We start from the raw sequence: 23,431 nt of genomic DNA on the forward strand, positions 1-23,431 counted from the left end.
TGCAGAAATTTTTATTAATATACGCTTATTTATTTTATCCCTTTCTTTTTTTTCTCTCTCTCTTCCATTGCAGTGAAAAATGGAGCAATTTGAACAACTTTTAACGTGTTGCGTGTGTCTGGACAGATACCGCAATCCGAAGCTGCTGCCATGTCAGCATTCGTTCTGCATGGAACCGTGCATGGACGGGCTGATCGACTACGTCAAGCGACAGGTGAGTTGTAGCGCGATTCGGACAATTGTTGCAATGTTTGCAGAATTCCTGTTGGTTTTACCAACGTTTTATTTTGATAATTACCGTTACCGCAAAAGTGGATGTTTTCCGACGGAATACATTATTTAAGTTAAAACCCGTGCACCGAAATATTTTAATAAGGGTCCGTCCGAGTCGTCTCTTTATATCCATATAAAGGGTGAAATTTTAAGAATCATTTATTTCTGAGATATAAACCAAATTTGTATTGCTTTTATGTACACACATTTAGCACAGTTTACATATATTAGATCAGTTATTCGTTGGTACAATTCGTACATTTTTGTTTCATGTCATCCGCTAGTATTTGTACAGTCAGATCCTAGCCTTATTCTCATTGTTTATCGTTTTCCTTGTGAATGGTATACCATCCTTTACTTACTCTTTGTTCCTTTTGACTTTCTCCTTAATCGTGCACGAGTAAGCTTCGCTTGGACCAGTGGCGGCGCGAGGTGTTTTGTCGCTCGGGGCCAAACATTAAATTTGCCGCCCCTTTTACAACGAATTTTCAAAAAAGTTCAACTATGTCCCACCTTTTCACATGAAACGAATATGATAAAGGTATTAGAAAGGGTCTACACAAAAATGAACTTTTTCACATTTTATTGTCAATATTTTGTCCTGGCGGTAGTGTTGCGCATAAATTTCCTCGCGAAAGGTGTGGCTACGACTCCGTTCACATGTTCGCTCCGCGCTCATGTCCTTTAATTATGGCAATAATTGGTGCCTAAAATTTTCTTGTTTGAGCAAAGAGAGGGCATTCTTCATTTGGTTTATGACTACTGGTACACCTTCTATAAAATATTACATATTAAAAAAAAAACTGATCAAGGAATTGGACAAATCATTTTAAAATATTATTTTTGTGAGATACTGGCGATCAACCTTTTTTTTAAATTCTCTAGCTAAACGTTCAGAGAAACATAATTTTCTTTTAACCCCTATCAAACCCATTTTATTTATAAACAATAACGTTTATCAATTTTTGGCTAAGGAAAGACTAGCTTACAAAACTAATTATTGAGACTATTAAATTTAATTTGAGCACTACCACATATAAGTAATATTCATAGAACTGATGTAATTGCAATTTGTCTGGATAGATCCCGGAGAAACAGTGCTGCCAAGGACAGTGGGCATAACATAAATTTTTGATATCTTTATGATGGCTCGAATTATTATTGCAAACTGATAGACTCAATTAAGACCGTCTTTGACTATCTTTTCCATACTAGTTGATAATAGTATTCATTGTAAGGGAATCGTATTGAGCATCGGATGTTAAATTTTGAGCAGCTTTTAGCACGGCGAAAGAAGAACCTATCTTAATTAAAACAGGTTTTTATGCTCCTTGATCGCGACAGTTTTGATGAAAAAATTTTTTGGAGCCCTATATGCACCAGGGAAAAAGTGGAACATGAATGGGCTAATGTATGTTTTTTTAAATATTAACTTTTCATATTAAAGTATCGCAACGTTCACTTTTTTAATGACTTTGGAGTACTACAAATAACACGGTGCCATAGTGATTCTGTACTTTTCAAGTGACCTGGGTTATAGATTTCATCAAATGCAACATAAAATAATGTATGAGAAATGCGGTATACCTTCAAAATCTTGATTTATAGCCAAAAGTTTTCATATTTTTCGGGACCTTCGCCGCTGAAAGATTTTCTAAGCGGTAATTTTTTAACTGATTTTCAATTTCTGTGTTCTCCAAAGAAGACGAAAAGACCTCTACAACGGTATGCTATGTTATGTTCTTTTGTTTAAAATACTCTGCTGGTTTAGGACAACAACTCGTAAACAACCAATATTTTGCGATTTTTTCATGAAAATTAGGAAAATTACTCAACAATTTTATTAAAAATTTAGAGATTTAATTCTGCATCTAACGACCTGTTTATCTCCAAATTCGGCTACAATCTTCAAAATTTCACTTTAAAGTTTATACACATGTTTCAAATGTATACGCAATCGAGCAAAAAAATCGATTTTTTTTTTATGGGGACGGCCCCTTGAAAGATCATGCGAGCAAGTTTCTAATTTGGAAACGCTGTCATTTTTCAACCAATTGTGATTGAAAATACCGCATAACACTTTCAACAAAAGAATATAACGTAGCATACCGTTGACAGGGCCATTTCTTCCTCGTTACAGAATTCTCAAAAAATTTAAATGCGACTGAAAAATGACTGCGAAACTAATATTTTAGACCCGAAAAATAGTTTTTTTGCCATACATCAAGATTTTGAGGGTATATTAATTTGATCAAATGTGGCTTTGTATTGTGTATGACCTAACCTAACCTTTACTAAATCACTTGAAAAGTACATTCTTTTTTATTTTGTAACCCAGTGTAATTATTCATTATGGTACAAGAGTCGACAATTTTTTATAGTATTTGTAGTATTTGTAATATTTGTAGTATTTGTATACTAATAACAAGGTCGTCGAATTATGTATACTTCCATGTGTTCGCCAGCTTCTACCTCGTGCCTCAGCTTTGTAAGTAATTGTTTGTCACAATTTGAGTCCTATATATATGCTCCCAAACGACCCCAGATGAAAGGGCGGCCAAGAAGCTTCTACCATAATTCCAAATTTGCGTAAACAAATTAATAATCGTTATCATTATCTTAGTGACCTAGTGACCGAACAATCCGGATAATCGAATCATAATTGAATGTATTTTAGAGTTCCAGGTTACTTGATCTTTAATCGCCGGTTCCCAACCTCCATGGACGCCAACAGCACGCGCATCTTCCTCAATGCACCGCCAGCGATAGCGGGGCATACCGCGCAGTCCACGACCTCTTCCAGGTTCTCTGCTGATCATAACTTTAGCTGGTTCTTTCTTGTCATACAAGCTCAGCTCACTGTAGTGTGCCGTGTTTTATCAGCCTTCCAACCATGCTGACCATGGTTGTATACTTGGCACCGTTAGGGGTTCATGCGACTGTGCTATTCTTAGGCTGTGGGGCTTTAGCTGACTACGTAAACCACATTCGCAGAAGCAACATGCATTGTTCCTTCGCGGCTAACATCGTTATCATATGACACTAGCGTTCTAACATATATGAATTTGTTTGTACCGTACCGTACCCTATCGATTTCCACCTCGAACCTAACGTCGTGCTACCACGTTCTCTACCAGCTACCATGTACTTTGGCTTGTGAGAGTTTATAGTCAGTTCGATTCTTGCAACTTTACTTATGAAAGGCAACAATGCCTCCTCCACTGCTCTGCGATCAACGCCAATGATGTCGATGTCATGTTCTTTTTGCACATCAGATCTTTGTATCGCTTGATTTTATATTACCCAGCGTCATATGAATCAGCTTTATCAGTTTTGTCGGGAAACCATGCTCAATCAGATGGTGAGTCCGCATGTTGTATTCCCGGAATATATTCAGAATTTGTCGCTGGGTAAACATTTGGTCCGTCGTTGATCGACCGACAAAGCATTCAGCCAACAGGCGCAGGGTCCTCAATAGAACACAAGAGACTACCTTGTAGGCGGCATTGAGTTATGCCTCAGAAGATATTATGTTCGAGTTTGTAGCACTTCTTGAAGAAAGGACATATGAGGCCATTCAACCAATCCACGGGCATTTTTTCTTCCACGCAGATCATCCCGATAACGGAGTGAATTGCTTCTAACAGGTCTCTTAGACTTAGAAATTCATCCGGAATTCCGCCCTTCCCAACGGCCTTATCGTTGTTAAGCTCTCGGATACCCTTCCGTCTAGCAATCAGTGAACAAAAAATGCTGGTTTGTTTACCCCTTGCTAATCGCCGGGTCCACTCACTCAAAACAAAATCCCTTCGGTCGATTAACTACCGCACGAAACTAACTTCTAAAGAGCACTCATTAGACCGATTCTCTTATCGACTATGCTGGACCAACGCACCTGATTTTTAACAGGAACGGAAATACCTTTCCAATTGAATTAAAAGATTGAAAATACAAAGTATGCTTTTTGAGTTAGAGACATTTAAAAACAAACAAGTTTTTTACAAAAAAAGTTCAATAGCTTTGTAGTTGAGTTTTGATAGTTTGGGTAGAACGATTTTTTCCCCAAATACAACTCTCTATCACCGCTCGAGAGATTCTTAACCATGAACCAAACACTCTGTATATGATAGAGTTCCCTGGTTTAATCCCAGCAAATTAGTCTGCATACTCCCACTACTTCAAGTTCGTTCGGAAACTAATCTCAGTTGAATTTTTTGAGACTGAGCAATGTGTATATAATTTTGTTCGATTGCATCCGTCGTCTTGATCCCCTACTTTTTAATAGTCAATCGCCAAAATAATATAAATTCAAGCGTTTCACCCACACTTGATTTTGATCGTGATTATTGAGACTTGAAGAATTATTAAAAAAATGAAATAGAAATTTGTTTAGTAGGAAATGCCGCCCCCTGATTTTGCCGCTCGGGGCGGTTGCCTCCTTCGCCCCCGCTTAGCGCCGCCACTGGCTTGGACATACATAGTTCAGAGTGAGAAGAAAATGCATCGAATTAGCCTCATACAATTTCAGCAGGCTCTGAGATAAATTCCAGCCAAAATTGTGCTTTTCAGATATACAGATTGCCTGCCAAATAATTTTTTTCGACACTGCACAGTGGTGTAGGATGGATATTTAGCAGAAATTTTAAGTATTTGCTTAAACTAAACAACTTACCTTATTATGTTGTCGTAGGCCTTTCTGATCTCCGCGGGTGCCAGAACGAGAAAGGTGAGAAGTAATGCGTCTTTGATTTGATTAGTTCTTTCATGGGCTCCTTTGATCTTGTACCTACGTAAATTTCGTACCCAAAAACATACCTGTTATCATCTTATAGAGTGTAAGTGGCGCCATCTGTTACTGAGCATTTCAACTAGTAACCCTTACACTGCCGCATATCGTAAAATGTCTGAATTTTGTGAGAGTTGCGCTGATAAATTTTCCGATAAACGACGAATTATTTGCCGCTGTTGTTAACAAGTCTAACTTATTTTGGATGTGTAACACCTGCAAAAATATCATGGACAAAGCACGTTTTCGTAACGCATTAGTGTCCATTGAGTCTGCAAACCAAATGGTGATCGATGAGCTTGACAATTCAATTCGCAACGACATACTGGGGGAATTATAGGTGGAAATTCGGACCAGCAGCTCGACGTTCCTGGATTGCGGCAACTTTCCTTTAATTATGCTAAAGGAAAGAGAGACAACGACGATACAGGCTCCGATCCTGCGTGGTACTGATGCCGCCGGTTCATTGACACCATCCATCGCTGTGAATCGCAAAAATAAAAAGTTTTGGTTGTATCTGTCAGGAATTTCGCCCGATATTCCTGACGAAAGTGTCACCAAGCTAGCGGCGGATAAACTCGGAAATTCGGACATCACTGTCGTCAAGTTGGACCCTCGTGGCAGAGATCTTAGAACGCTGAATTTTGTCTTCTACAAAGTTGGCATGCCCACGAATCTCAAAGAAAAGGCTATGGCGGCATCAGCATAGCCAGTTGGGATTGCTTATCGTGAGTTCTAAGCGAAGTCGGATTCCAGAAAGGTTTTTTGGAAACCAAATGCACCCGACCCAGCAACAATGACCTCCACTGCTCTTCGCGCCCTCCCAACTATTTACATCGCTTGTTTTACACCCTTATTGTCTGTTCCCAAAGTTGCTGCACATTCCGAGCAGTTTCTTTCCGTTTACTACCAGAACGTGAGAGGAATGAGAACGGAAACAAAAGAATTCCATCTAGCGCTTTCTTCTAGTGACTACGACGTCATTGTCCTAACGGAAACCTGGCTTGCGTGAAGACAGAACAGCTAAGCTTGTCTGGAATTGAACGCTTAGAGCAAATCGCCGTGCGTATTACCCTCCCGAATCAATCTGTATATATTAGCTGTGTTTATCTAAGGCCAAATAGTGATCTGGATTTGCATCACGCGCAGGCTAATGCCGTTCAAACAACTTTAGACAATGCCGACACTGTTCTCGTCTTTGGAGACTACAATCTCCCACACCTTCAGTGATCGCTCGATAATGATCTAAAATGTTACCTATACCTATTAAGGTCTATTCGGAACAAGAAATAGCTGTAACGGAGTCTATGGTTGCAGGCGGTCTGTACCAGATCTGCTCACAGACGAATGTGAACGGGAGGATCCTCGATCTTGCATTCGTAAACAACACGGATATCGGAGAGCTGCTTGAACCTCCGACTGCTATTCTCAAAGTCGATCCTCATCACAAACCGTTTGTCCTGCGACTGAATGTACGTTCCAATACTGGAGATGATTCACTTCATTCGATTGACGACCTTGATTTTAATCTTTAACCGTTGCAACTTTGACGAAATCTCGGCACTGATTGCCACTGTCGATTGGACCGACTTAATGTGTTGTAATGAGCTTGACGAAGCAGTCACGCTGTTTTATGGCAAAGTATATGATATACTCCGCCAAAAGGTTCCACTGAAACGAGTGGAGGGTGGATTTCAAATTTCCATGGTGGAACACTGAGACTCGCCGTTTGCGTAATGCCCTGCGAAAACAACGCAAGCGTTATTTCCGCCATAAGTCATACGAAAATAAAGTTACTCTTCGACGGATAGAACTGCAATACGAAACTGCCCGGAATTCCGCCTTTCGTTAGTATTTGAATCATGTGCAAAATAACCTTCGTGATCACCCTGCAACATTTTGGAAATTCGTTAGTAGCAGAAAACGATGTGGTAGTGCTCCCAGTGACATTTTCCTTGGAAACGCAAGCGCGCAATCTCCAGCGGATGCCGTAAATTTGTTTGCTGCTTTCTTTCGCGGAGTGTTTAGAAGCGACAATACCGTCCCTTAGGAACATTACCATCGTACAACATAAATCTCCCCCGTTCCACTGTAAGTCGAGCTGACGCCTTGAAGGCTCTGACGGCTGTTGATTCGTCGAAAGGGCCTGGCCCCGATCATCTCTCGCCCTAATTCATAAAAAGCTGTCTCTTTCAGTGTTCATCATTTACAATCACTCTCTCGCTGAAGGCATGTTTCCTATCGCCTGGAAAGAAGCTGTAATCGTTCACATCCATAAGGCTGGAAATATTCACAACGTCGAAAATTACAGAAGTATCTCATTATTAAACTGTCTCTCCAAAGTTCTCGAAAAGCTGGTCTACAACGTCACGTATGCAGCTGCATCCCACATTATCTCGGAGTATCAACACGGGTTTGTCACGAAACGATCAACAACAACGGCTAACAAAAACAATAGTCAACTACGAAAAACTTAATAATCATTTCAAAAATTTCATAAATAGCTCCAAGATAACTAATAATGTAAACTAGTGTTCTAATAGAATCATTTCTACATACAACTTCCTACTAACTCAGTGCTCGAAGACAGTCTCTAAAACTATTAAATGCAAAGGTGTATTTTGTCCATGGATGAGTTTTGACTTATGGACACTGATTAAAATTAAGAGCAGCTATCTTCTATACTATGTTCACTAGAGTGGCTCGAAAATGACATTTTTCAGCACAGCACTTTTTGAGTTCCTTTCGTGGTCCCAAATGCTTGTGCAAAGTTTGGAAGCGGTCGGTTGCTTCCCGAGTTTGCGCATTTCGTTTAAATTTTGTATGGGATTTTATATTGAGAAATCAATTATTTTGCATTTACGTTAATAAAGATCGCTATTTCACTCAATATGAAAAACCAGCTTTATAAAACGATATTTCAAACATTGGTTAACAACTTTGTCGAAGACAGTAACTAGCTACGAGTTTTCGAAAAATAGTTATAACGATTTTAAAACTTATGGTTCAACCCAAATGCAGAAATTAATTATTTCTTCCAACACTGTCAGTACACCACGACACAGATACTTTAAACATGAATAAATGAGAATATTTTCATCACAGAGACTTGGTACCTTTGAATGAAATGTTCAGAATGAATTGCTGAATAACATAGACGTAGTCAGAAAATGAAAACAAGAGGGGGTGTGGCTTGTGTACTCCCCAGTTCCCTGTTTAGATAGTTTAGTATAACATAAGGAGCACATCTTCAACGCAGGTTTAAACCGCCGAATTAAAAATTAATCTTACGTGTTTTAGTGCTACTATTTAAGGGCTCTACTGTTATCTCATTTGAAATGGTACAGCGGTTTACAAGTTTTACATATTTTAAAACCCCATTTCATGGCCGTTCAGTCAGAATTTAAAAAAAATTGCATATCCTTAGATTCCTCGAAGTTTCGGAATTGTTTCTATTGACGTTTTCGTTTGAGAATCTGGGAACGAAACCAGGATAGTTATTTCAAACGAGCGTTTTTTGATAAAATTGAGTTAGGTTCACGCAAGACAGAGGTGATGTTGGCGAACCAGAAATATACTTCAGGTTAGAACCCAACGCGATTTCCAGAACTGAGTTAGTTTTTGCCCCAAGCAAAAAAACACATAAATTTGTAGGTGTTAATACTATATATTGTAAATGTTATTTCCCACAACAATGATTACAATCTGATTATGATTTATATTTGGGTCTATCAAAATATTAAGAAAGTTCAGGCGTTGACATTTACAAAGACGTAATTATTCTTTGTTTTATACAAAACAATCTAAATGGGGACTGGGGCGTACACATGCCCCCCCCCCCCCTCTTCTTCTTTCCATTTTCTGACTTCGTCTATGATATTCAGCAATTCATTCTGAACATTTCATTTAAATGTACCAAGTCTCCACGATGAATATATTCTCATTTATTTAAGTTTTTAATGTCGATGTCTGTGGTGCACCGGCAGTGTTGGAAAAAGTAATCAATTTCTGCATTTGTATTTTACCATAAGTTTTAAAATAATTACAACTATTTTTCGAAAACTCGTAGTTAGTTACGGTCTTCGACAAAGTTGTTAACCAAGGTTTGAACTATAGTTTTATAAAGCTGGTTTTTCATATTGAGTGAAATAGCGATCTTTAATAACGTAAATGCAAAATAATCAATTTCCCTATATTAAATCCCATACAAACTTTGAACGCAATGCGCAAACCCGGGAAGCAACCAATCGCTACCAAATTTTGCACAGGCATTTGGGTTCACAGAAGGAACTCAAAAAGTGCTGTGCCCGCTAGTTTAAATCATTTTGAAGTTTTCCCGTACAACCGCGAGCCACTCTAATGGCCACCGTGTTAGCCCGAAGAATCATATTTTGTTCATGAGACTCAGTCATCTTGATAGATCACCACACAAGAATAATAGTAACGGTTACCTTTGTTCTTCAAACAATGTACACAAGAAAAAAGCAACTGTTTGCGCTAGCTTGGGTATCAGCAGAGAGTGCACTGATATTGTTACTGAAGCCTTTGGTGGTTCAGAATAGACTGGATTCATTTAACAACATCTCGATTCATACCTTTGTTACGTCAAGAAAAATTCCCAAAATGGGCCTATTTTTTCATGCTCTACAGTAGTGTAACCCTTAATTTGATAACTAAATGAATTTAATAAATTAAATGTATGAAAATATTAATTAAGTTAAATGGTTTGAATGAGTTGAATGAAATAAATCATTTATATTAATTGATTCATTAAGAATTAAATTATCTAATTGAATTAAAAGAAATAAAGTAAATATATTAATTAAATTAACTATAGGAATTAAATGATTTAAATTTAATAAAATTATTACAATTGATATAGCAAACAAAATTAACAAAATTATGATAGCTAATAAATGAATAATAAACTAATGAAAAGAATAATACGAATTAAATGAATAAAAATAATAAAATCACTGAAATAAATGAAATGGATGAATAATTATAAAAAAGAAACAAGAAAAAACGAAATGAATAAAAAGAATAAAATGAATGAAATTAATGAGAAGAATAAAACGAAAAAGATTGATGAAATTGATGAATTTAATAAATTAAAAACCTATTTTAATCCACCTAGCGGTGCAATTGTGCCTTTCTCAATCGTGAATCACGAGAATGTGTGCGTTGTTTATATTCATTAAAAACTTTTAAATGCATATATTACATTTTATTATTATACATCACATGACTACTATATACAGGAAAATAAATCATTATTCGAGTTCTAAAATTTTGAAAAAGAAAAAACAGCCACGGTAATATTAAACTGAAAAACCTGTTTTAATCCACCTAGAGGTGCAATTGTGCCTTTCTCATTTCTCCAAACTATGCTTTAATAGCTGGTTCGTACAATATAACTTTATGGAAATGTCTTTCATTCTTATTACACTTGGTAAGTATATATAAGAGCACCTTTTTGCATTCATCGCGGTACCGGTTTGAATCGGAGTTTTCTATGTGATCGACCTCCACAACCCGTAACTCCGGTGCTGGAAGTCGGATGGAGATGGAATTTAATATCAGTTTCTGGGGACGCAACACCTTTCATTTGAGACTAAGTTGAGCAAATCTAGCCATTTTCGAGAAACCAATATAACCGTTATTCTGACTTTGGATGCTTCCGGATCCGTCGATGGCGGCCAGTGTGGCCAAAGAGACTTTGAATGACTGTTGGGGACCTAGATCTACAAATTCAACAGTTGTGTTTACATTTTGGAAAAAAATCACCTTTTTACATTCATCGCAGAATTCGTTAGAATCGGGATTTGCTGCGTGATCGTACGTATCACCCTGTAATTCAGGAACCAGAACTCGGATCCACACAAAATTCAACAGCAGCTGATGGACCTTTCATTTAAAATTAAGTTTGTCAAAATCGGTTCAGAAAATTCCGAGAAACCGATTTGGAGAAATCAACAAATTTTGTTTTGTAACCATACTCTTCAACTCGTAATTCGGAACAAGATGTCGGTTGAAAATGAAATTCAATAGCAACCTATGGGAATATTATACCTTTCATTTGAATCTTAGTTTGTAAAAATCGGTTCAGCCATCTCCGAGTAACCGATGTGGACATTTTGTTAACAAATCCGCACATACACACACATACACATACACACATACATACATACACACATACATACACACAGATATTTTGCGATCTCGGCGAACTGAGTCGAATGTTATATGAGACTCGGCCCTCCGGGCCTCGGTTAGAAAGTCGGTTTTTGGAGCAATTGCATAACCTTTCTATATAAGAAAGGCAAAAGAATAATATTTAATTAGCTTAATAAGCATGAGTTCAATGTTATCTTCATGTGATTATAATTTGCAAAGGTTGGTGGAATGCGTTTGAACGTGTAGGGAATGGGGGTTTAGTAGAGTGGGTGTGGAGGATGCGTCAGAAATCCTTCATCTTATTTCGGTATACGGGGTGGATGAAGGAAATCTGGGCGTGAGGGTGATCCAAGAAGAGGGGAGTGATGAAGGAGGGAGGTGTAAGGGCAAGGTGGGGAGGGGGGGGGAAGGGGCGGCTACGCAATACTCAACTGCATATTTTGCCTTCCATTTGAGACTTGGTTTGAGAAAATCGGTTCAGTCATCACCGATGAACCGATGTGACTTTAATTGTGGAATATGCCCGGAATTCCGGAATCGTCGATAGTGGACAATATATTCAAAGAATGTTTGATTGGCAATCAGTGATCTAGATCTGCGATTAGAAGTAATTTGGTGACCATTTCAATAGTTTTTAGCCTCTGAGGTATTACGATTGTACCGATTTATATGGGAAATTCCAGTGTATCCTTACTAACACCCCTGTAACTCCGGAAGCAAGAGTCAGAACCGAATGAAATTCAGCAGCAGTCAATGGCATTACTGTATCTTTCATTTGAAATTAAGTTCGTAAAAATCGGTAGAGAATTCGTTGTGGAATGGGTGTGATATTAGCTTAGGAACTTGGCGGGTTCCCCGAGGGCGTCATGAACCGTCATAGGTGGCCAATGTGGTCAAAGCTGCTTTGATTGATCATTAGTGATCCAGACCCACAAACTAGAGTAATGTTACATCAATTTTAATATGTTTTACATCATTTGAACATTATGGTGGTACCAGTTTATATGGGAATTTGCTGTGTGACCGCACTCTTCAACCCGTAACTCCGGAACCGGAAGTCGGATCAACTAAAAATTCAATAGCAGCTTATGGGAGCGTTATACCTTTCAGATGAAACTAAGTTTGCGAAAATCGGTTCAGCCATCTCTGAGAAAATTGTGTGAGTTTAAATGACACACACACACATACACACACACATACACACACATACATACACACACAGACATTTGCCGATCTCGACGAACTGAATCGAATGGTGTATGATACTCGGCCCTCCGGGCCTCGGTTAAAAAGTCGATTTTTACAGTGATAGCATAGCCTTTCTTTATATGAGAAAGGCAAAAAGGTGCGAAATCGGCAAAGTCCCAAAAAGTCGATTTTTATAAAAAAAAAAATTTCGAGATAACATAAAATCTCGACGTTTCATGCATTTTAAAGATGTTTGGCATCAAAAATACGAATTCGATTTCTGAAATTTCATGAGGTCCCCCCTTTGAAAAAAAATTTGAGTTCCGGCTTATATGGGAATTTCATATGTGACCGGACGGTTTAGTCTATATTTCCGGAACCATATAAGCGATCCGTATGAAATTTTATAGACATCTATGGGGATATTATAGCTATCATTTGGGACTAAGTTTGTGAAAATTGGCCCAACCATTTCCGGGAAACTGATGTGAGTTCGTAAATTTTGAAAGATGGCCGCTTTTCCCGGGCACTTCCGGAACCGTCTATGGTGGTCAATGTAGTCAACGAAAGTTTGGTTGGCCGTCGGTGACCTAGAACAGCAAATTTAAGTTGTTTGAGAGACATTTTAGCGAAATTTTTACCTTTTTTGCTTTCATCGGAGTATCGGTTTGAATCACAATTTGCTATGTGATCGCACGCCACAACCTGTAACTCCGGAACCGAAAGTCGGATCGGGATGAAATTAAATAGCCATTTACGGGGACGCAATACCTTTCATTTGAGGCCAAGTTTAGTCGAATCGGTCTAGCCATCTCCGAGAAACCGATGTGACTGTTATTCTGAATTTAGATACTTCCGCCGGGGCTTCCGGAACGGAGGATGGTGGCCAATGTGGCCAAATAGACTTTGAATGGATGTTAGTGACCTAATACTACAAATCGAAGCAGTTGTGGTCATATTTTGGAAATTTTTTCACCTTTATACATTCATTGCAGAATTTATTAAAATCGACATTTTCTGCGTGTTCGTACTTATCACTCTGTAATTCCGGAACCGGAAGTCGGATCCATTAGAAATTCAATAGCAGCCTATGGGAACGTTGCACCTTTCATTTGAGACTAAGTTTGTCAAAATCGGTTCAGCCATCTCTGAGAAAAATGAGTGACATTTTTGGTCACATACACACACACATACACACACACATACATACATACACACATACATACACACACAGACATTTGCCGAACTCGACGAACTGAATCGAATGGTAAATGTCACTCGGCCCTCCGGGCCTCCGTTAAAAAGTCGCTTTTCAGAGCAATTGCAATACCTTTCTATTGAGAAAGGCAAAAAACATTTGAAAAAATAAGCGTAATGATTAAAATAAATAAATAATATGGATAAAATCGAAAAAATCAAAAAAAAAGATTAGAATGAATACAATAAAAAAAGTTCATGATATAGTTAGGAAGAAAAAGTAAACAGAATAAAATGAATTGTATTATTGAAATGAAAAATTGAATAATATTAAAAAATATGTAAAAAATAGAATAAATTAAATTGTGTCAAATTAATACTTTGGATGAAATGATTAAAATGTTCTTAGTCTCGTTGATCATTTTATTTATTTATTTATTTATTTATTTATTTATTTATTTAATATAATTATATCCATCGGACTTTGCAGTCTAAATGGACAGATAGAGTTATAAATAGTTATAAATAACAATACATCTGATAAACTAAAGTAAAACATCATATCACATCAAATAAAAACATTAAAGCACAGTAGAGCGGCTAATCTTATTGATGAAGCGACTGGACAACTCATTAAACTCAAAAAACTCTTCCACTGCGGTGAATGTCCGAGTGCATGCGGTAATCGGTTCGTTGGATCCAAACAAGGTACGATAAAATCTTTGCTGAAGTAGTGTTGTATTACGTAATGTTCTATTTGGAATCCGAAAGTTTACTTCCGAACGAAGCTCTGGAGCATCCATCTTACCGTTAATCAGTTTTGCGATTACCAGCGCTTGCTGTATTTTTCGCCGGCGTTGCAACGTATCGATTCCCAGAAGTTGACACCTATCCGGATATGCTGGCAAATTAGCTGGATCATTCCACGGTAGATTTCTTAAAGCCATGCGCACAAATCGTTTCTGCACACGTTCGATTCTAATGCACCACGTTACTTGATGCGGACACCAGATCACTGATGCGTTTTCGAGAATAGGGCGGACGAGTGAACAGTACAGTGCCTTCAGACAATGTGGGTCGTTGAAGTCCTTGGCAATCTTGGAAATAAATCCCAACTGACGTGTTGCTTTTGAAATAATCTGCGAGCGTTGCAAATCGAACGTCAGTTTCGCGTCCAATTGCACTCCTAAATCACACACCTGCTCAACTCTTGTCAGAATCGTACCGTTAATCCTATAACCGAACTGTATCGGGCATAAAATACGATAGAATGTAATCACTTGACAAGCTGATGACAAGCTTATTTCTGCCACACCAATCTACGAAAAGTTGTAGTAAACCTTGTAGGCGCCAACAGTCTTCTACAGAACGAACAACAAGGTACAACTTCAAGTCGTCAGCATAAACTAGTTTGCAGCCGGCTCCCAGCAGCAATGCGATGTCGTTGAAATATAGTACGAACAGCAGAGGTCCCAAGTTACTCCCTTGTGGAACACCAGACTTGTTGGAAAATTGTGACGATGTGCAGTTATCTAATTTTACTCGCAGAAATCTTCCGGAAAGATATGAATCTAACCAAGACACCAATTGTGAAGAAATGCCGAGACGAGACAGCTTGCATAAAAGTATTCTATGATCAATTTTGTCGAATGCTGCTTTCAAATCAGTGTAAATGACGTCCATCTGCGCTTTTTCCTCCATGCTAGCGACACACTTGGACGTGAAACTCAACAAATTTGTCGTCACTGATCTCCCTGGCATGAATCCGTGCTGATCAAACGATATGTAGTTCTTCGTGCAGTCTAAAATAGCACCACTCACAATAATCTCAAATAGCTTCGAGAAGGCTGAGAGACTAGTAATTCCACGATAGTTCGCAACATTCCGTCGATCGCCATTCTTGAATATGGGGCATATTAGCGATTGCTTTCAAATGCTCGGGAATTTAACTTGCTCAAACGAACGATTAAAAATTAAACTCAGCGGTCCAGCCAAAGCATTGATACAACGAAGAATGACAACTGCTGGAAAACCATCTGGCCCGAGAGCAAACGAGCATTTCAGTTTCTTCGATGCCTATTTAACCAATTCTGGAGTAATGACGAAAGCTCCCAAATCAATCATACCGCTGGGAACATCGGAAGTAGAGGTGTGCGCCGATGCATTTTTAATCGGCGGCGGCGTAAGCGACATATTTGGCCGGCGGCGGCGGCGTTGGCGGCGTCACGCCGTTGGACCCTATCGGCGGCGGCGCGCCGGCGTGTGTCGGCGTAACAAATATTGACACCTATGTAACTAAAAAAAATCTTGGCAGTACAATTCCTTTCCCAAATTTTCGGGTTCTATTGTATGTGGCACATACAAACAGACGTTACAGCTTGAAGAAAATTCTAAAAAAATCATCGCCCACAATGTACTAGCGACATCTGTTGAACACATTGCACAAAATGTAATTCTCGCAACCACATCAATTTTTTTAACTGATTCTCTAATAGTGCCCTCCCTGCTTGCGAAATGCAAGATAATAAATGAAAGGTGGAACTATTTTTACAGTAGTAAAATTTGAAGAACGAAATAGAAAAATTGTCGATGTCGCATACTACGACTTCGCATGAAATAATGATTGCAATTGACAAATTTGAAGAATGCAGAGTAACGACTGTATTTCAATGACCCATAATAATTATTTATTGTTCTATATTTGGGAAATTAAGCAACGGTAAAACAGTTTTTGTTTTGTTTGAGGAAATTAATTCTTGTTGTCGTTTCATTGTTTTTTGTTTCAATTGAGTCTTCTTTACCGTCGCTCCCGCAGATACCAGGTACCCTAACAGGAGGCGTTATTAATGGCATTACTGCGCAGAAATATCACTTTTAATTATCGTGTAAGGACACCTTTCAAGGTAGACACATCCCAGTTAAGCTCAGCCGGAAATGAACCGGAATCCTGGCTGGTTCCAGTTCGTATTCCTGCTACAGTGACACATCCGATTCTAGTTAGAATCGGTTGTGCCACTGGATCCCGTGTACGAACTCGAACAAGCCAAATTTCCAGTTCAATTTCGGCTGAACTTTGCTGGGATTACTTCATTTTACAGGCTGGCGTTTACTTTTACTTCTTGTAAGTACCAAATGACCGCGATGATAAGGCATATTCGATTCCATGGCACTACATTTTCTTTCAACGTAAGATTTGCTTATATCTTGAATGCAAAGTATGCTCGATGTGCTGGAATCATACAGATCTGCACCCTGACGAAACCTAAATATACAGTTATTATCATTCATAATAATTCCACGACTTGATGTTTCAGCTCCTGTTGGGTTGAAGCTGATCATTAAACAAGTCTGATTAAAAATGGTCTGAGCGTATCTCTAGTTTTCGTTGCACCTGCACACCGCCAATTTCTCCAGCAGTTCCGGGGATCTTCAAATTCTAATCCATTGCATACATCTATTCAGATTCGATACACCGAATCAATTAATTTACTAACATCCTGTTATGTGCTTACTCACAGATCGGCATCGTGTTGTAACTTAAGAAATGGTTGTGAACCACTCCCGCCTTGCTCACTTCGACAAGAATGAGTTTCACATTTTCAGCCCATTTTTTTTTTGTTTGCATGAGATTAAAAAGGCGGTAACGTTTTCGGATGGGTGCAGAAACTAAGTTACGCATTTAGCTCTGTGTCAAAATCTTTTCACTAACGCCACGTTCGCTGATATTGCGCATTTTTGTAATTTAAATCAACCGTTTTACCTACGAGTGATGAAAATTCATCTCGTGTTACGTCCTCTTTGTCTGTGATACCGGGCTGATGCAACTGCCACTGAAAATCTTTCTTGAGTGGGGCTAGATGACACGATTAATAATTTATGCGACCAGAAATCTTACCCTCTGCATCGCCACATCAGTGCACCAACGTCGCTAAAAGTCAAGATCACTCTGCCCAACTATTCTTCAAGAAAAAAATTTCAAAATAGGTCACGATTCAATCAATGATAAATAAACCTCGTATTGAAAATAATTTTTGTGTTTTTACAAAACTAGTTCACGCAAAAAAAAGATTCCATTATACTCAAATGTTTAGTAGGTGGTTGTACCTGAATATATTTAATATTTTTATGATTCTAGTTCATAACTTGATGATACATTGATTTATATTAGCTTTATTGACTGAAAAAGTAAAGAATTGAATGATTGTGCAACGATTTTCGTAAATTCTCGTCGTGTTATCGTGATATTTTAGTCTTGAGCTTACCGTCGGATTTTTTACACAGAGTCACGTGTCTTATAGTTTTCTTAATTATTTCACGGACATGAATTGTGGCTAGGTAATGTATTTTTGGTGCTTAGCGCAGTTTCATTTAATTTCGAAAATTACACTGAATCTTAACAAAAGAATAACAGGGCTACAGGCAGAGATGCCATTATGCCAGATTTATCTGGCACAGCCAGAGGTTTTGGCAGCTTCCAGACAAAAAGACAAATCTCTCATTCTGTCAGATTTTTAAGTTTTGGAAGCGGCTACATACACATTTTGGAAATTTGGGTAAACATGTCCCAAATTTTACAAAAATCGATTGATGCACATTCTACGAAAACTAAAATATATGCCAAATTTCGATGACTATGAGGTCGCTGTCAAGTGCCAGATTTTGCCAGATATTTTTAATTGAACTGCCAGATTTTCTTTGAAAAATAGTGGCAACCCTGGTTACAGGTCCTAGTAGTTTCCTTGTAATACTCGCGCCTATGAGACTGGTTGCTAGCAGTTGTACACAATAGCTCACATGGAAATTTCAAAACCAAAGAGTAGAGCGAATAATCCATGAATAATAGTCTGAATTCTTTGTAATTGTTTACGTAAGTATATTAAGATTATGTGAAAGATTTATTACTTTATGAACTATATCATGAACAGTTTCACGAGCTCGACTGGTGAATAGTGTCTAACATATAAGGAATCAACTATATCTTGAAAGTGGATGTGTTTTTTTTGAATTTGTGGACCATTTCACGAATGGTGAATTGTAACTTATATGCTCACAATCATAACCAGTTGACAAAGCAAGAATGGATCCATGAATTATATTCCGAGTGTCGTGTAATGATTTTCGAGAAAATATCAATACTTTGTTAACTTAGTGATCTAATTCACAACCACTAATACCAAATAAAGATCAATATGTTTTAAATCATGAATCAGTTAACGTCGTATATTCGGACCATAGACAATGTTCATAGATTTGTGAATAAAATTATGAGCTAATGATTTTCGAGTTCGCGAATTGTCGGCGTGAGAAAAAAGCGTCGGCGGCGCGCCGCCGGTCTACTATTCGGCGTCGGCGTTTGTTGAAATTTACCGGCGGCGGCGGCGTGGCGCGGCGGCGCACAGGTCTAATCGGAAGCAACATCTTCCGCCTCTTGTCTCGATGTAAAACTGCTCGAAATGACACTAGTAAAATGCCGCGCAAACAGTTCACATGACTCAGACACTGATGTAGCAACCGCATCTTCATGAAACATATCTGATGGTACCGATGAGTTCTTTCTTTTCGAATTAACAAACTGCCAAAAACTTCGAGGGTTGCGTTGCAGGTTAGTTTGCATTCGGAGTTCATATGATTTGTACAAACTTGCGTTTAAAGAGCGGTATGCATTGACAGATCGATGGAAATTGCAACGATTTGTAAAGGTCCGCTGGCGTCGGAGTTTACGTTGAAAGGCATTCCGCTCGCGTTTTAATTTACGCAATTGATGTGTACTCCAAGCAGGGGAAAGGGGAGGTCTGACACGAGGACATCATGAAACATCTTTCGCAAGAAATGTAGAACGGCCTGAGAATGGGGAAATTCTTCTGTTTGAGCCAATTCGTAGAACAAAAATGGCAGATGCTGCTCTAACCAGCGGCTTCGTGTAAATAGGATGATGATAGAAACAGGACGAAAATCGGATCAATGCCCTAGGAAAGCATCATGTGTGCTTTAATTTTTCACTAGAAGTTATGGATTTAAAAAGACAGTTGCTCTTGGTGATGCCAGGAATATAATATGAACTATATGAAAAAACTTTTACCTCACTAATAGGAAGCCGTCTTGGACCACTCATCTTTCTACTGTACTTCAACGACGTGAATTACAGACTCAGTGGACCACGCTTGTCGTATGCTGATGACGTGAAGATATTCAAACGTATCAAGACATTAGCAGACGCTTACATCCTGCAGAAACAATTCGATGTCTTTAGCGAGTGGTGTATCGATAATCGAATGGTTCTAAATCCCGAAAAATGCTCTGCAATCACCTTCTCGAGGAAAAGAGAATCTATTAGTTTCAACTACAATCTCTCAGGACTGCTTATTCCGCGAGAATGCTGTGTGAAGGATCTTGGAATGCTGTTAGATTCCAAACTCACCTTCAAGCAACACGTCTCATATGTCATTGACCGGACATCACGAAACCGGGGGTTCATCTTCCGTGTTGCCAAATCTTCTGCCTAAAGAGTCCGTACTGCTCCCTAGTTCGAATTTCTCTCGAGTATTGTTCGACGATTTGGAACGGTTACGACCGAATTGAAGATATCCAACGAAAGTTTATACGATTCGCTCTAAGACAGCTACCCTGACGGGATCGTTTTCGACTGCCTAGCTACGAGAGCCACTGCCAACTAATTCAACTCGACACCCTCCAGCATCGCAGAGACACAGCAAGAGCTCTAGCTGTCACCCATCTGGTTGTCAGTGCACATCGATTCTCTAGCCTTGATCGAACGAGTAAACGTCCAAACTAGAACTAGGGCGTTGCGCAGCAATACTCTTTTGAGAGTGCCTCTTCGACGGTTCAACCACACAGCGAATGTGGTCATCACAGGATTACAAAGAACATTTAATCGTGTAACACACCTATTTGACAATAATTTGACTCGTAACATTATAAGGCCAAGGTTTTTGATTTTTTTTTTTAATTTTCAGATTAGGACATCATTATTGGGGCCGATTGCGGCCTGTTGATGATTTACTTTTATAAATAAATAAATAAATAAATAAATAAATAAATAAGTAAATAAATAAATAAATAAATAAATAAATAAATAAATAAATGAATAAATAAATAAATAAATAAATAAATAAATAAATAAATAAATAAATAAATAAATAAATAAATAAATAAATAAATAAATAAATAAACAAATAAATAAATAATATGGCAACTTGTGTATTCATATACCATCAAACTCACGGTTGATCGCAGTGCCTAATGCATGAGTTAAGTACTTTAACTTAGGAAAATGCTTGCTCTTCATGCCTTTAGTAAACTGACATACTAATTTTTGAGGAATGGTTTATTCATTATTGTGTTAATTCGCAAAATGTTTATTTCGGTTTAGTTTTGCTCCTAAAACACCAGTAAAGCGATACTCTTTATGCAACGGTCTCATTTTATGCTATTGAAAATTCGTAAGTGAATAATAATCATACAAATTGATTAATATCTCTGTCGTTCGTGAACGGTTTTTGACAATACATATCTTGCTAAAAAGGCTGTTGAAACTAGTATCGTTGAGATCGGTTTAGCCATTACTTGGAAGAAATTTCGCCGCCGGGGAACTTTCCGTCGGTTTAGACTAAGCCAACCGCCGGGGACCAGTTGAGTAGTACGTGATGCAGCGTCGGGTTCGGGTCATCGCCAGCGAACCGGATGTTAGGTTCCACCGAAAACAACGGACCGACCTCGACACCCTATCGGGTAACTAGATCCGTGGCAGGGGACTAAATCTAGTAGACAGCGTCAAACAGCCAGCAGTGGGTCGTTGGGTCGCCAATGAACCGGAAGCTACGCTCCAGCCGCCGAACAGACATCGGAACCTACTAGCTGGCCCCAGGGGAGGCGAAACACTTTACGCCCGAGTGGGTAGAAAGCATAGTGTGAGGGGTCCATTAGTAAGGATTTTTTCCCTTTTTGCAATGCACACGCTTACATTACATTCACATTAAATCACGTTCGTTTATGTAAATGGAATTGTGGTACATCGATGTTTTCAAATGTTTGTAGTGCGAGATACATGCGTTGTACATCTAAATTTTTTGAAATGGTTCAAAATTTCGAGTGGGTGATTACCCACTCGGTTATTTTCGAGTGGGTAGTACTACCCATACTACCCACGCTTTCCGCCGGCCCTGGCTGGCCCGTTGAGTTGGCTAGGTTCACTGCCAGGGACTAGATCGTGTAGATCCGGATGAAGCGGGGAGCTAAATGGCTCAAAAAAGCGGAGTGCCCTGTAGTGTCGGGAGAAATTCCTCCGTTTGGGAACTCTCAGTCGGAATAGGGTGAGCTCACCACTGGGGACTATCCGAGTAGATCGTAAAAAGGCTGGGAACTGTATAGCACAGTAATAGATGGAGACCAAAAGAAGGGGAAGCCAAACGAATCAAAGGTCGAGCCATTTCATGCATCAAGTGAGACTCCGAAATAGCTGCGGAAAACTCGTGAGCAAAAGAAAGAGGCTCCAAGAAAACAAACTACAGGTCAGGCTTTTACTATAACAAAACACATCGACATTTCTCGGATTCAATAAACTGAGTTGAATGGTATGTCAAACACGGCCCTCCGGACCCTGGTTGAAAAATAGGTTCATTTCTATGTGTGTCTTTGGAAAAGATAATGTATAGCAGCAAGCAGTTTATTTGACAGCATAAAACTATTTCGGAATTTATTCGCTAGGGCGGAACTCTTATCTACTTTTTCAATAAAACTAGAAAGAACTATGTTGTCTTCGATAAAGCTGTAGGTCACATTATTATAAATAAATCTTCTGAAAATGCAAATTGTTTGTTGAAAATATGATCATCATTAAAATTTTTACCCAAAGCTTGTTTGCTTTTGTCTAATTGTGTATCATTATTCAGTATATTTCTCCCCCTACAAAAATCTAATTCACCCCTGGAGATGAATCCACCCGTGGTTGAAAACCACTGCTATAGCTGATGTTACCAAGAACGATATTTAGATTCTGTAAACTGAAGTACAATTGCCTATTGCATAATAATCTCCAAACTGTACAGGATAACACTAATTTTCCTCGAATAAAATATTAAATAATCCATTCTCTGATCTATGAAAAACAGTTCATGTTGTAAAGAAGGAAAGGTATAATTAGAAAAAAATACCGTTCAACTGCATATAATAGATGCATGGATTAAATTAAATGGCCAAACAATACAGTTATAAGGAAAATATAGAGTACAATCTTTCGGTATTGCATTTTACTACCTGTATTTGCAGTAAAGTCAGAAATAGAAAAACATCTCAATTCCGATATGAAACACTTTGCAGGTTCAGATCAAACAAGCTAGAATCGTAAACTGTCGCTTCTTAGCAAACATGTTTCTTAAATTCAGGTCACTGTTTTATCATCCGCAGGTAAAATGTCCCGAGTGCCGTGCGGAGCACCGCATCCCCTACCAGGGAGTGCAAGGCTTCCCGACCAACGTCACGCTGCAACGGTTCCTGGAGCTACACATCGAAATTACCGGCGAACTGCCAGATCCGACTTCCGGTAATCCACCTGTGATATGGACTAGATTATCCCGAAAAACAGTCTAATTTGATTAACTACTTATAGGTCAAGTGATGGAACGCTGCAACGTCTGCTCGGAGAAGGCCTACTGTACTCAGTGTGTGCACTGCGACAAGAAGATTTGTCCGGACTGTAAAAGTGCCCACATGGACATTCTGCGGAGGGAAATCAATCGTATCAATAATCAGGTAGTCACTATATTGCTTTCCTTTCTCAAAACGTGTACTAAA

General features: G+C 38.6%; 1 protein-coding gene across 6 annotated transcripts in view; it reads left to right on the top strand.

Moving 5' to 3' along the window:
• The window catches only part of LOC131693705 (RING finger protein nhl-1), a 259,363-nt gene that overhangs the window by 152,205 nt on the left and 83,727 nt on the right, over positions 1 to 23,431 (top strand). For all 6 annotated transcript variants that reach the window (XM_058981776.1, XM_058981779.1, XM_058981777.1 and 3 more), the window contains 3 exons: positions 74 to 214; positions 23,045 to 23,180; positions 23,247 to 23,389. In XM_058981776.1, the coding sequence (XP_058837759.1) occupies positions 80 to 214; positions 23,045 to 23,180; positions 23,247 to 23,389 (414 nt within the window). In that variant the 5' untranslated portion in view covers positions 74 to 79. The remainder of the gene's footprint in view (positions 1 to 73; positions 215 to 23,044; positions 23,181 to 23,246; positions 23,390 to 23,431) is intronic.

Source organism: Topomyia yanbarensis, chromosome 3 (genome assembly GCF_030247195.1).
Source record: "Topomyia yanbarensis strain Yona2022 chromosome 3, ASM3024719v1, whole genome shotgun sequence".
Taxonomy (NCBI): Eukaryota; Metazoa; Arthropoda; class Insecta; order Diptera; family Culicidae; genus Topomyia; species Topomyia yanbarensis.